The following is a 14766-nucleotide window of genomic DNA, read 5'->3' as shown; positions in this document are numbered from 1 at the left end:
TGGGAATTTTCTTGGATACCTAACAAAGTTTTAAGCTGTCATCTCAACTGGTGCTGGTCAGCTGGCACAGCACACCTTATTTTATGTTTCACTTAAACAACTTGTAGGCACCAGCAGCTGGAAACATCCTGTGACTGTGTTCACCACCCTTTGCCAAACTAATAGTTTGGCAGTGGGGTGGAGGGAGGAAGTGGCCCCAATTTAGAAGAAATTAGGAGCCAATTGGCCCACCACTTATTATTCTCTGTATGTGTGGCTTCCATGTTATAATACTTTTATTTGCATCTGTACAAATGCAGTCACACTTGGCTATTTGCAGTACATACTGCCTTGTGGCAAAGTTATCAGGTGTTGCTATTAATTAGGATTAAAAAACCCCTGAAACAAATCCATTAAATGCACTGGATGTGCCATGCTTTGTCAAGTCAGCACCAAAAAAATCCAATCAAAAATTTCCATAAATTCAGGTAGAAATAAAGGAACAAGGGTATTTTATGTAGGCACATGGGGGGGATTTTATAATTACAATCTGCCTTTTTTTTTTTTGTCATTCTTGAAGCCTAACATTCTAGTGGAAAGCTGAGATTATTCATGGTGTCACTAGGAAAGTAGTTCCAGAAAGGAATTCTGATGTAGTAAATTAAAGCACTCCTCAGTGTTCAGAAGAAAATGCTACCTGGCAGGTGGTAGAGATCTAGAACAAATCCAGGGTTCTTGAGCAAGAGGCTCAGTTGCTTCAGAGCTGCCATCATGGCTGTTCTTTCCAGAGTGAGGTCTTGCTCCTGTGATTACTGAAATGTTGTTTTGGTCAGAGATCACTTGTCTGCGTGTAGCTTTGATGAGAACACTGCTACGCAGGGTATAAATTCAGTTCTTTGCTAAGTTTTATTGGGTGGGAAGGGATTGAATGTGGTGTTACCCTGTTCCTTATCTCAAGTAGTGCATGGAAATGTTTTTATAGATATGAAGTATAAATTTATTTCTTTCTGAGGGCTGTTCTCTGTCTTAATCTGTCATAAGATAACTGAGATTGTGTGTTTGAGTCGGAAAAACCTTTCCCAGGATTTTTCCATTTTCAGTGTGAACACACAGGAGAGGGTGGAGTGAGAATAATAATGTAGCATATGTGTCTGGCTTGAGGGCCTGTGCTCTCTAGCTGCCTTCATCCAGTTCCTAAAGAAGGTTTATCTAACAGTCCTATTTTATTTCAGAATGAATTCTGTAGTGTTTTATGTCTCATGTTAAAAGAATGTTAACAAATACAGTTTTTTATTGAAGTTTTTTATGAATGCTGTTCTCAGTCACAGTTTTTGAGTGAATCATGAGGCCTAGCCCCTAATACTTATTTTTTAATTATTATTCCCACCCCCCCCCCCCCCCCCCATCTGTCAGAGATCAAATTCAACTGTGGGTATGAAGGAATTTTTTGGGTTATTTCTACTAGCAAATGCAGAAAATCCTGATTTGTTTCTCTTAGCTGAGATTAATTTGTTACTTCTTAGTAAGATGGTGTTGCTGAGCATAATTAGTAAGGTAAAAATCAAATCATGTTTTGGTTTTTTTTTTTGTTTCAAAAAGAGTTGTGATTCCATATCAGGAGAAATGATGTAGTAAAATTTTGAAGTAGACTTCCCTCTGCTTGAACAGGTCTCTGTTGTGATTATGATGGTCACCATGTTTAAAAGAGGATTTCATAAATCAGCTTTCGGTAAATCCAGCACTGCTGGAGTAGGAACTTCTATTGTGGAATTATTGGACTTTCTTCTTTTTCTTTAAGCTGTCATGAGGAGTTAGACATTTACTTGCATAGCAGAAATAAATTAAGCAGAGGAGCATATGTAGCCACAGGACTTGTAGATATACAGTAAATCGCATAGATTTGCAATCCAATTCCATCTGCTTGTTGTTGACTGCACTTTGTTAAGCAGTAAGATGACACCCCACAGTAGCTCTAGACTTAGGACATAGCAGGCCTGCTAGTAAACAAGTTTTTAATTATCTCATTCTCATGCTTTGTTTTTTTTGCCCTGCCCCCTCATTTTTCAGGAGCATACTTTGGATGTCATTTTATTTTGATTCTTACACAGTTCATGCTGAAAAGCTCATGTTCTTGGTCTGTAGGATGTAGCACGAAGGCTATTCCAGATGCTGTTTGTAGCAGAAGTGTTGTTGCAGTGCGGGAGTTGTTAGCCCAACAGTGTACAGCACCACTGAATACCTTTTTAAACTGTACATTCTTTGAGTAAATGATGACTTGAGGAACCTTTGAGTCCCAGAAAGAAGTCAAGAAACAAAATTCATCTAGATTGAAAGAAGCAGAGTCTAGAGTCTGACCTCCACATAAAACAACGGAAAAAAGCCTTGCATTTTTTTTTGGACATGCTTTCTTACTGATTTGTAAGAAAACACAAGCAAAAGGTAAAAACTCCACTGCATTTGTTACAGCACATTAAAGAAATTCTGTTTAGATGTAAAATTAAATGCTTCCATTGGGCAACAGACCTGATTCCAGCTTTGCAAATTTATGGAAGTGTATTCTGGCTCACATAAAACTACCCAGCTGAACCGCTGACAGATATACTCATATTTCTTCCCTTTTAAAGTTCATTCCTATGAAAATATATCTCCAGTGAGACATGTTTATGAATTTGGGATCTTTCTTAGATGAGACTTTGCATTGCATTTTAAATTTGCACAAATAGTTTTCACAACAGTCTTTTGCATTTGTTTCCAAAGAGTAAATATTCCTTGAGCTGAGCATTACACTCTGGATCCTGTGAAATGTTACTCTACATTTGCATGTTGAAACCTGGCATGCTACAACACACTTGAGTAATCTTGAAGTTTATCAGGTTTTGCCCCGCTCGCTTTTACTGAGCGTACACAGAGTCCTTATTCAGACACAGAAATGTTTTACTTGTTTGCATACTGTACTTCTGCAGGATTTGGAGATTACTTACATAGGTTTAGGGTCTTCAAATTCCTTGATTTTTGTGAGAGGCAACCCTCTGCAATTCTCAGAAACAAGCCACTCCTATGAAACCAGGAAAAATGCTTTCCCTTAACCCCAGTGCTTTTTGTGTCTTAAAGCAGCAACTTTTCCTCTCGCTGGTAAAGAATGAGCAAGGTTTTTTTAATTTGGTAGCACTCAGGTATAATTTGTTCCTGTCTTTTCCGAGAAATAAAGTCACTCAGGAGCTGCAATCTTGTGTAACAGATAAAAAGTTACAGCCATGCAGTTTTGTGGGCCTGTCTTCTGGTAGAAGACCAGGAATCTAGTTCTCTTCAAGGTGTGGTAATAGCCCTTTTCAGTGAGGGGAATGTTGGTCTTTTTTTTTGGTTTAGATGTACTTTCTTCCCCTCACCTATAAAAAATTCTTGAGAGCTAGCAGCTGGCTGCTACTACTACTATGGACTAATTTTTAAATATCATGATATTCCCATTTTTTTTACATTTGTTCATTTCCCATATTAATTTTCTGTATTCTCTGGGATGCAAAGTGCATGGTATGAAATGTGGTCACTAGGTTATTGCCACTAAGTTATTTGAAATGGTTTGATAGACAATTAACTCAGTGTGGCCAGTTTTCAGACACTTAAATCTTTAATATTCCTTGCATAATTTTTTTTTTCAAATACTTTCTTTGTATAATTTAACTGTAGCTATGTCTAGACATATTTCCTGGATATGGCTAAACAATTTTGAAGGTAAATTATGACCTGGGTTTTTTTGCACTTTCTCGCAAACATAGTATCATTCCATTATATATGTTAGGAGAAATGGGAACTGCAGACATCTGCAGTACAGTTTTCATCCAATTTGCAAACTTCTGCCCCTTTGTAAAGTTAGTTACTTCCCAGAAATGTTTTCCAGCCTTAACCTCCATTTACAGTCAGTATGTGCAGTGCGCCCATAGAATACATTTATATTGTTCCTACTTGTACCCAGCAGTTCTAGCTCAAAAAGAATTCATAGGACTTCTCCCTTTATGCTTTGCCATCTTCTGGGTGTTCATTCTATTTGCCTTAAGGTCCTCTTGTATAAGGCCATTGTTCACAGCACTTGTTTCTTGCTTAAAGAATATTCTGTCTATACTCTCCTTGAAGATTCTGTGGTGTTAATCATAGAATCATTTAGGTTGGAAAAGACCTCTAAGACCATCAAGTCCAGCCTGTTCTGTTACTTTTCATAAAAGGCAGCTGCCTTGTCCCGTTCTGCAGTTCCATTTGTAATGCAAATTCAACCTGAACTTCAGAATGGTTCTTTAAATATATATTCAGGCTTCTTTGCAGTAGCCCTTGTTCAGTCTGTTTCTATTCTCTCTGTGTAGCTGTCTGCTGTTTCATTACCGGTTTCCCCTGCCTCTCTTCAGTAGATGAAGTGCTACTCTCTTCCCTGAGAGCAGCCTGACTCACCTGGAAGTTGTAAGAGATGATGTCTTTATATTGGGTGGGTGCTGCTCTGAAGAGGGACTAAGATTTTGATATCTCAGTACAGGAAAATCTTAGGGCTTTTTGGTGCTTGGGCAGGGAGAACTCAAATTTATGACTAAGATACAAACTTAAATAAAAGGGCTAGTAATATGTTTTATTAAGTAATTTTTAAGAACTCTGTGCCCTATTTCCTTTGTTATGAAAACCTCAGTCCACATACTTAACCAGATGGGGGTTTTCTGATACTTTTGTCACTATTTTTTATTTTGTGTTATGACAAAAAACTTTGAATGCAGATGGTACTATTTGTTTGAGTGAACATGGAAAGCTGTAGTGGCTTTTGTTATGTTTGACAGTTGTTTTTTCCAATCTTCTGATCATGTAAAATTTACTGAGGGTTTTCAAAAGCACTGCAAAAGTTACTGTATCAGTTGGTCATCATTTTCAGATTCCTGCTTAGCAGCATCCTTACACAGTTACCTTGTGCATATGGGGCCTCCTCCTTAGTTACTTACTTGTCCATAAAATGAAGAAACATTAATAAGATAAACTTTGATTTGAAGTGCTTCCCTAAAGGTGTAGAACATTTGTTTTCATTAAATGAGATTTGCACTTCTTTCTAAATGTGCTATGTGCAGTGTTCGCTATATATTTTACAGTAATATTTTGTGGTTTGTTTGTTTTGTTTTGGGGGGTTTTTTTTGTTTTTTTGTTTGTTTTTTGAATGTACTGTTTCTTTTCTCACATCTGCATCTATAATACTGAGTCACCGATAATTTGAGTTGCAAAGTACCCTGGTTAAAAAAAAAAAAAAAAAAAAAAAATCCTCATTCTTCTTTCAGAATGCTGGAATTTTGAAAAGACTTGCAGCAAACCATGGATTTTCTACCATTCATTTTTCATGCCAGACTGTCCAGATGCAGTCTGTTCCAGTATGTCTGCAACTAAAACTTTACACAACTTAGGTACCAGAAATAGGCAAACTGCAGCCGAAGGCTAGTTTTGGGCTGCATTACCTATTTTTTGATACTCTCAGCCAGGCCACCGCGCCAGAGCCTAAGCTTAAGAATTTTTTGGTAGCTTTTTCATCTTCAGTGTGCTGAAGCTCAGGGGCAGTAACAGGTTCACATTGGAGCTGAGTCCCTGTAGATCTGAAGGATTCTCCCAATACAGGAATCTTCTCAGAGTTGCAGTGCCCTTGCAAAGGCACTGCTATGGCACTCCTGTGGGCTGTGACAGCTGTGGAGTGAGACTAGGTCCCTGCAGGAGAATGCTGCTGCACTTAGGATGTATTTGTCTTCCTTTCCTCCATTCTTGACTGATTCTTAAATGAGTTATGAAACCCATTTTTTTTAAATCAGAGTTTCAAAATTTCACAGCTGTTACGGCTGATTTCAGTTGGAGATAGTATTCCTTCTGGAGCAACAGATTCCTGTTAAGATGGAATCTCTTTTAGCTGATACCAAACTAAACTTAGATGACTTCCTGCTGTGGGTAGGTTTGCTTTGGGGTTTTAGGCCTTATTTCCGTACTTGCACATATGAAACTCCATTCTAGACTGCATTGTCATTCTATATTTGCTGGCTTGATCATTCTGCTTTTCAAAGGGACAGGGAGAAGGTCTTTGTATTTTTTTTCTGAAGTTCCAGTGGATAGGATGGTTGCCACTTAAGGCATACACGGCCTGGCAATCCTTCCCGAACAAGATTTAATTTATGGATGTGTCCAGCATAAACTGTTACGTGAAAGTTCAAATGACCTCACTTTACAATAGGATTTCAAAAATGTGGGACTGAAAAGCAAACTGTCCAAGGCTGTTCAACATTTTTGTCCTTCTCTGAAGCATTATGTACCTCTTGAGGTATGCATTTTTGTAATAAATGTTGAGTTCCCTATGCATTGCTCCTCACAGAACATACTGAAAAAAAAGTGCATATGGCACAGCAAATGGGAAAACAGTGTTTCTTTCTTTCCAGAGAGACTTTCCTAGCAAACAGTCTGTGACAAATTCCTGATGGTTTCTGCAGGTAAATTTTCTAGAATGAAGAGTTGTTTTCAGCCACATTTTAGAGAATGAAGTATTCAAAGACTGTTGTCAATTCTTTTTTTCTTTTTTCCTTTCCTTTTGCTTTTTTTCCTGCCACCCAGAGTTAAGCAGGCAATTGAGTCAGACAGTTCTGGCTGACAATTTCACAGTAGTTGAGCATTTGGCAGGTTATTTATTTGCCTCTCAGGCTGGATGTACCTGACTGTGCAAGTGCTGTGAGCAGATGCAGTGGTGGGAGTGTGATGGGCAGGGTGGAGGTTGCTTAAGTACCACGGACAGGGGCCCCTCCACACGTGTCGAGACCATCCATGACTTCATCTGTCAGGAGTTTTGTATGTGGGCAGTTCAGCACAGCCATGACCCTTTTGCAGGCATCATTACGTGGGATTCTTCATCACTTGGTGCTTTTGAAAGAGCTGCTTTTCCTGTGAATCCATGTTCTAAAACTCTTGGTATTCCACAGTGTGTGCCATTGTACCCCATTTCCTCCATTTGACAGTAGGCTCATGTACATACTTACCAGAGGCTGCCCATTGTGTCTAAGACTTAATTGTTGTCTTCTTATGTGTTCTTTGTCTGACTTCAGAAGATTTCAAAGACAGATTATGAGGGCATCCATAATGAAAAAACTGACTTTCCATGTTTACCATTCCATGGGTTAAATTTCAACTCTTCCTAACTTTATTCCTGTTGTAATATTGAAATTCTGTCTGAATCAACTATACATCTTGGAAGGTATTGCACTGGTTTCTCAGCAGAATCAAAAGGGTTCCTTTTTAGCTGTATGGGGAAATTACAATCAAGACACCCAATTCTGAAGAATATTAAAGAGGACCAGTCACTGAGACCATTTCATGGGTTGGCTGGTGAGTCATTCTGCCAAATGAAGTTTAGGTTGCGTCATACATGGCTCAACTGGCATCATCTGCTCCCCTCAGAAAGTGGCACTGTGACACAACCCACTGACGTTGTCCAACGTGTGTTGTGCTGCTTAAGTCATTCAAATAGGAAATTTGGAAAGGCAGTGTAAGAATCTGTATTTAAGCATTGTGAATACTAATCCTTGATCCATGAAGAATTACCTTTTCTAGATTTTCTTCCTTTTCTACATATTCTTCCTAGCTTGGTTTGAGTGTTTAGTTGTCTTTATTTTAATTGGATGCAACTTTCTAACACCTGGGCATTGATTAATTTTTACTGTTTTAATCTAGAGCAGAATAGTCTGAAGGAGGTTCTATAAAACTTCTTGCAAGGATCTTTTGGACCTTTTTCAACCTTCCCAGTCTTCCCAAAAGTTATTTCTTTCACTTTATTTGAACAAAGAGCTTATAGGATACTTTAGTGTATAGGATACTAAAAGATAGGAACTTCTGGTGTTTGCAGGTTTCACTCTCTAATATAGCTTATTCTGCATCAGTCTCCTGTCTACCCAAATCCACAGCGGACTCTTCCTGAGGGATGGACTGTTTCCTCTAGACTCTTCAGGAACTGCTGTTTAAAAGAATGGAAAACTTCTCTTGCCTAATGGACTGAAATGAGATTGCTTGACCGTTTAAGGAGGTGGCTGATTAAGACCACAGAGGCACCTCCTTAGGTGGTCGTTGCTTCATCCGAGCACAGGAGTGTGCTGTTCACAGTGGGTCCTTTGAGCCTGTTCCTATGTTCCCTGTTAAGCTGCTAATGTGGTGTCCCTCCTTTGGCTCACTTGGAACTCACCGAGTTTCTTTTGGACATGCTTCATTTTTTCTGCTGGAACTGGTGCATCACTGCTATTAACTGGTTCTCTTCCTTCCTAAGTGAAGTGATGGCTGAAGCCCAAGCTCTGCTACTTCATGTGTTGACAGTTCCAATACTTGGAATTATGCAGAGGCACACAGATTCTCAGTCCTGGTAACTACATGGTAGGACATGGCAGTTATGGAAACAGAAGTTTGGAATTCAAGCCAGCCTTCTTTCTCCTTGTCAGTTGTTGTGAAAACATATTTGCATAGCTGTAAAAAACAATGGCTAAACAGGAAAAAGCCTTTCCCTACATGAGAAAGTTTGTGTATTGATAAATATTTAATTTCTGAACATAGCATTTCTTTTCCCTGAAACTTAGTTTTATAATCTGCTGCTTGAAAGAATACATTATTTATTGAGAACACCTGTTTGGAAAGCTTAGGTTTTTATAAGAAGTGTATTGTAAGAACTAGCTAAGCACATAGAGAGACAAAATTGTATGTGTGAAGAGGAGTCTAGCCACTACTTTTAATTTCATAGTTGGCTGAGTCACTAAAACAAAAAGCAGCTTTAACAGTTTTATGAGAAAAGTAGAAGGAGTAAAATCAAATGCTGTTTGATTTCACAGCCATTTGAATCTAGTAGTAAAGTTGATGAAATGGAAATTTGATGAGGTACCAACATCTCAGAACCATGTTGTCATGCTGAAGCTGTGATGGCAGCAAGAATTCTCAGCTTTCTGTCAGTACATAGGTCCTCTTCTGCACACTCTTCCCAGAGCAAAAAAATGGGCTTCTTTTTCTTCCTATATATATATATTTATTCCCCTGAGCTGGGAGCCCTGTCTAACATACATCCCTGAGTGTGAAACTACTTACAGGGAGTTTTTTCCTTTCTGTATCTTCACAAAAGATACCCTTAAAGGGCAAGAAAAATCATGTCTTATTTCAAGGATGTTAGCTTGCTGTAAATGTTGCCAAAAACTTGGGTTGCATTCGTAACCCAGTAGAAATAGCAATTAGAGTTAAGTGCCATTTGGAGACACTACAGAATGTAAACAAAATATCACTGATTATGGAAAAGAGATCAATATTCAATTTAAGTAGGATTAATACAATAGAAAAGTATTCTTTGGGTAAATAACTTCCTAGCCTGTAAGGAGGCTAGTGATTGTAGAACGAGCTTCCTCCTAAAAATCTTGTGTTCAGTCATCTCTCTGAAGTGTAGCCTCAAGTTGCTTTGGTCTTTTTTTCTTTTTTAAATTTTCGTTTTGTTGTGTGGTTTGCATCTTCTATGATAGGACACCCATTAGTTGCAACAGTAGCCTTGCCAAATATGTATGGAATTGTGTAGAACCTCTGGACTGTACAATAAAATGAAGAAACAGGGCCGTTAAATAGGCTGGGGAGGAGACTTCCATTGAGAACATTAATTTTGCTTTGGTTTTCCAAATAATGCGGATTCCTGGAGTTGGGAGTGTATGTCCGTAGGTAAAGCTGTAGCACGCAGAGGACAGGAAAAATAAGAAAGCAACGGAGAGAAAGCAGGAGAAGAGCTAGAGTATAACAGCAGCAAGGACAAGTGAGTGATTTTTCCATTTCAATTTTTATCCCTTTGTTCTTTTATTTTGACTTTCATGGTCTTCTTGTTTTCCAATTGTCATAAAATGTATAGTATTAAAAGCAAATTTTAAAAAGCCACAAACCCTGGTCTTTTAGTATATTGTACAGTAAGATTAGTCTAGAGCTGCAGGAACTGTTCTGAGTTACCAATACTGAACTTGCACTGATTCATTCCTGTGTTTTCCTTTTTTTAAAAAAAACTTTTTCCTGAAAAACGCAGAAAGAAATTTTGAATTTTTAATTTCACTCAGGTGATTAGTAATAAAGCTGATTTTTTAAAAATTTCTTGGAAGACATTTAATTGTGACTGAGTCTTAATGATCTACATAAGATTAAAAATACAGGAGGAAACTTAATCTGGTATTTGCTCATAGTGGACTGATGCTACAGAATTGAGGTGAAATATACGTGTGTGTGTGTATGTCTGTATGTATATGCAGTAGTCTGTGCTTTTAAAGAACAGGCTTGACTTTGAGGAAAGTTGACTGAAATGGATTTCAAGTATAGTATTTACTGTAGGTGGAGATGCCAGTGCCACCTGTACATAAGGTTATGGGACCCTTTCCATTTTAAGGCTTAACTCTTAGTTACTTTAACTTTTGGCAAAGTTCAGACAGATTTTTCCATGCCAGATATCTGCTTTGGGTTGAATTTTTTGAAAGTTTCAGCCAAAGCAGTTCTGTTCCAAGAATAAGGCTAGTGAAAAGTATGCTGTTTTGCTTGTGTGAGAATATTCTGGTGTCCTTCTTTGATGCTCCAGTGCCCCCAAGCTCTAAAGCAAGGATTTGAAATTTGGCAATAGTTCAGCCTTTGTGTTGAGGATGTGCCTTTTGCCTCCCTGTAAAAATCCACCCAAATTTCCAGACCGGTTTACAAGGCTTTGAAAGATTGCCATTTGCATGGGCTTAATAGGAATTTCTGAAAACTTCACAGTAAGCTTCCTTTAGATTCTGTTCACACTGGGAATGCTCCAGGCAGAGTAGAGCTGCATATTTCATCCCACTTCTGCTAGGAGTTGTGACGGTTGGGTCTGGGTGCTGACATTGAGCTAGGAGTGGGCAGCATTGTGTCTTGTATCACCCCTGCCTATTCCCATGTCCTGTTCCTTCTCCCTGGTGACAGACCTGTGCCCTCTGGAAAAAGAAACTGTCTCACTCATCTGAAAGAGCATGACAGATGTGGAGGAGAAGAATTTGGGAGAGTGTGTGTGTCTGGTTTATACCATTCCTTTGGTCACAGAAAATGTGTGTATCATACTGGCAAAACAATACTTCCTTTTCTACGGAATGTTCTGTTTGGTTTTGTTGCATTTAAACCTCCATAGTTGAGTGGGTATCAAGGTTTTAATGAACTATGTGAACATCAATTAAAAAAAAAGGTTAGACTCAAATGTCAGTACAGGAATGTTATTTAGAGGGCAGAAATCAAGAGCTCACTTTTTTCAAACATCTAACTCTGACCTCTTGCACTTAGTACACTGTAGCCTCCAACTTTATCACAAGTGCCGTGTGCTTTGTCCAAGAGGCAACTGTTTGACTGGAATGGGGAAAGGGGCCTATTCTGATGAGTCCAGAATTTGTACAAGTAAAGGTTGTGTATTCATCTGTTAGGGAAGTTTAAAAATGTGGAGTGAGTGAAGCTGAGACATGGGGAATTAAGAAAAAGACTTTGTGGCTAAGACAGTTCAGTGGTGCTTGATGAATTGCACTCTGTCTGTGCTCAGTCGTGGTATTTCTGCGAGAGGCACTCAAGTGACTGCTCCTAGGTGGCTGCTCAGACTCTGTGTTCGAGTGGCTGTGTTGAGAACTTGGATCTACTTGCAGAAATGCAGAACTGCAAGTGAACTCAGTGGGAGCTAAACCTCCTGTAAAATCCTGTATTTCACTTAAGACAGTAAAAACCAGCTCAGAGTACGTGAAATATGACATCTGGAGCCGGGGAACCTTTTAGTCTAATTAACCTAATGCCTCAGTTGCCAATTTTACAGGTGAAGGAATGACTTGTCCGGTCTCTGTAGAAAGGCTTGGGAAGAAATTGGTTGCCTCTGTAGCAGGACTGGAAAACAACATGCTGTGAATAGTGTGTAACCACCTCCCTTGATCAGGAGGAAACAAAGCATTGAAAAATATGCTATACTTTTATTTTTGGTACTTTAAAAAAAAACTTTATTAACTGATCAATTTCATATTGATTCAAGCATAAAAATCTCAGTATCGTAGCTCTTGAACTCAAATTTTCCACTTTGAATTAGCAGTCAAAATTTGTAGATGCTGAGAATAATATTAAAATGCACGTTTAATTAACAGTAATTAAAAATAATATTATTAAAAAACAATAGCCTTTTAATTCTCTTCAAAATCACAGTCAGTTGACCTCAGTAGTAGTTGAATAAAATTTTAGGAGGATCCTCCTCCTCTGTTTATTATGAAAATGGAAAGCATCCTTGCTCAAGCTGTTTACTGCCACCTCACCATGATAAATTTCCCCTTTGTCAAGCTGCATCAACAAGACATCTTTTTTTTTATCCCTTTGTAAAGCCAGCCATTACCTGAAGTTTCCTTTGCAAAAAAAAAAAAAAAAAAAAAAAAAAAAAAAGATTTTAAAAGTTTTTGAAAGGGACAGCGCTACAACAAATAAGTGACTGTGTGTTTGTGGAAATGTCTAGCTCCCAGAGTAAAATGATTTGCTGCTAAGATTTAGTGAATTTAATGCTTTGGAAATAATTCGTTGGAGAGTCTGCAGCAGTGGAGAGTTTTGGGTTGTGGTTTTTTGTTGGTTGTTTTTTTCTTGTTCTTCCTTTTAAGGTGGAGGTGAAAAAGATTTTTTTTGATTGCTACTTTAAGCTGAAGTAGTCATCAAACTTTTTTACTTGTTTCTTGAGTAATTTTCTCAGGGTGTTTGCCTCTGAACCAGTAGCTCTCAGATGGGTCTTTTGAAAGCTTCAGCATAAACAAGGCATTTGAACAGGATGTGCCATGCAGTATTTTCAGGAGAACGATGGGAATTTTGAGCTGCTCAAAGCACAGACATCTTCCTTAGGGGAACTCAGCTGCTAAGAACAGCACTCTTATTTGCTTAGCTGTGTGAAATCCGCTTGCTAGTGGACAATTGTTTTGTGTTTTGCTTTCTTTCCCCCCCAAGACTTCTGTTTACTTGTGTGCTCTTCCATGTGTGTCTTGAGCTGTGCTTTGAAGTTGGGCAGCTAGCTTTAAACAAAAGCTGTTACCATGCTCTGCATAGCATCCAGCTTGATTTCAGCAATCTGATGTGTCAGTGATGTGGTTTAGAGTTAACAAAATGCTGTTCTTTGCTTGCCTTGGCATTGGTTTGTGTAGGATTAAAATTAAAAAAGAAAAAAAGAATCATATCACACTGGGTATGTTGTAAAAAATGCAAGTCGAAGTGTGATTAGAATGTGATTAAATGGCTGTGCAGCAATTATTAATTGGCCAGGCATCTGTCTTGATACATGAGATATTTTATCCTCTGTCACCTTCCTTTTCCTCCTCCCCAACCCCCCTAATAATCTAAAGAATTTCTGAAAATCCAGACTTTGTGTGCACCTAATTTCCTACATAAGTAATTTTAGTATATTGTAGTTCAGAGCGCCTAGATAAAGCAATTTAAAATGCATCCTTTCTGTCATCTTTGAGCATTGCTCTTCAGTGAGAAGGTCCAAATACTACTGCTTTTTCTTTCTTGAGTTTACAGTGGATTCTATGTTCTTCTATATTGATTTTTATTTTAAGGTTAGGGCACAAAATGAGGAGTAGATTCTGAAAGGCAAAAGCAAACACAACTGCAGACAACCAAATTAATTTGTATTCAATTATGTGACCAGTAAATTAGCTATGAGTATTCAACTCTGTTATTTCAAATTAATTTGAAAAAGTAACTAAAATCTGATTAACAAGACTGCTTTATTAAATGGGTATAATATGTGATCATTTATATGAAGTATGTGAACTGTTTCTGAGTGTTTTGCTCTCCTGTCTTGTTTTTGGCAGCAACTGGAATTAGTGGAACCGAGTGGCTGGATCCATGTTCCTCTGACAGATACTCACAAGAAGCCCATTCGCACCTTTATGATCCAGATTGCTGTTCTAGCGAATCACCAAAATGGAAGAGACACTCACATGAGGCAAATCAAAGTGTACACCCCTGTGGAGGAGAGCTCCATTGGTAAATTTCCCAGATGTACAACAATTGATTTCATGATGTATCGCTCCATCAGATAAAAGTTCCTAAAGAGAAATGGTAAAGGTATTTTTTTCATGACCATATCATTGCTAAAGTATTCAGATACTTAAAGAGCAGGGTTTACTTCAGTGTAATTATATCTTTATACTTTGTACAATTTTGAAATAAAGATAATCTTGTGTTACAGTATGTTGTAGTCTGTAATTTTGTTTCTTTTTCTAGGAGTCTGAGTGCTCTTGTACTCTCTGGGAGGGGAAAAAACAATCCAGGCACTCTTAAAAGAATGTATTTGACTGGGTGGGAATCAATAATTAATTTGATGTCATACAGGTATTTTGGGCTGGTGATTTCTTCCCCTAATGATCATGCATGGAAATAGTTTGTTCTTCTACCAAAACCTGCTCTTTTAGAAGTTGCTCTTCTTCTTGAACAGAGAGGATTTAAAGACATTATCAGTAGTATTTTCCCACTATTACTTATGCTAATGTGTTGTACCCTTTTCTCTAGAGGGTTGTTTCTGCTTAGTGGCCATCTGCATGGATTTAGCCTTCTTTGTAATTGCAAAGTAAATCATAGAATTATAGAACATCTCCAGTTGGAAGAGGCCTGGAACGATCATCAACTCCAATTTGCAGCTTCTTGCATGACTACCTAAGACTAATCCATATGACTAAGTGTTGTCCAGATGCTCCTTGAACTGTGACAGGCTTGGTGCTGTAACCATTCTCCTGGGGAGCCTGT

The 14766-nt window shown here is 38.2% G+C and overlaps 1 protein-coding gene across 7 annotated transcripts in view; it reads left to right on the top strand.

The window, feature by feature from the left end:
• The window catches only part of ANAPC10 (anaphase promoting complex subunit 10), a 34032-nt gene extending 19818 nt beyond the window's left edge, over positions 1–14214 (top strand). For all 7 annotated transcript variants that reach the window (XM_032110198.1, XM_032110195.1, XM_032110192.1 and 4 more), the window contains exon 5: positions 13833–14214. In XM_032110198.1, coding sequence (XP_031966089.1) covers positions 13833–14063 — 231 coding nt within the window. In that variant the 3' untranslated portion in view covers positions 14064–14214. The remainder of the gene's footprint in view (positions 1–13832) is intronic.
• The last annotated feature ends 552 nt before the right edge of the window (positions 14215–14766 follow it).

The sequence above is a fragment of the Corvus moneduloides genome, chromosome 5 (assembly GCF_009650955.1).
Source record: "Corvus moneduloides isolate bCorMon1 chromosome 5, bCorMon1.pri, whole genome shotgun sequence".
Classification (NCBI taxonomy): domain Eukaryota; kingdom Metazoa; phylum Chordata; class Aves; order Passeriformes; family Corvidae; genus Corvus; species Corvus moneduloides.
Note: the sequence above shows the minus strand (reverse complement) of the source record. Positions and strands in the feature narration are given on the sequence as shown.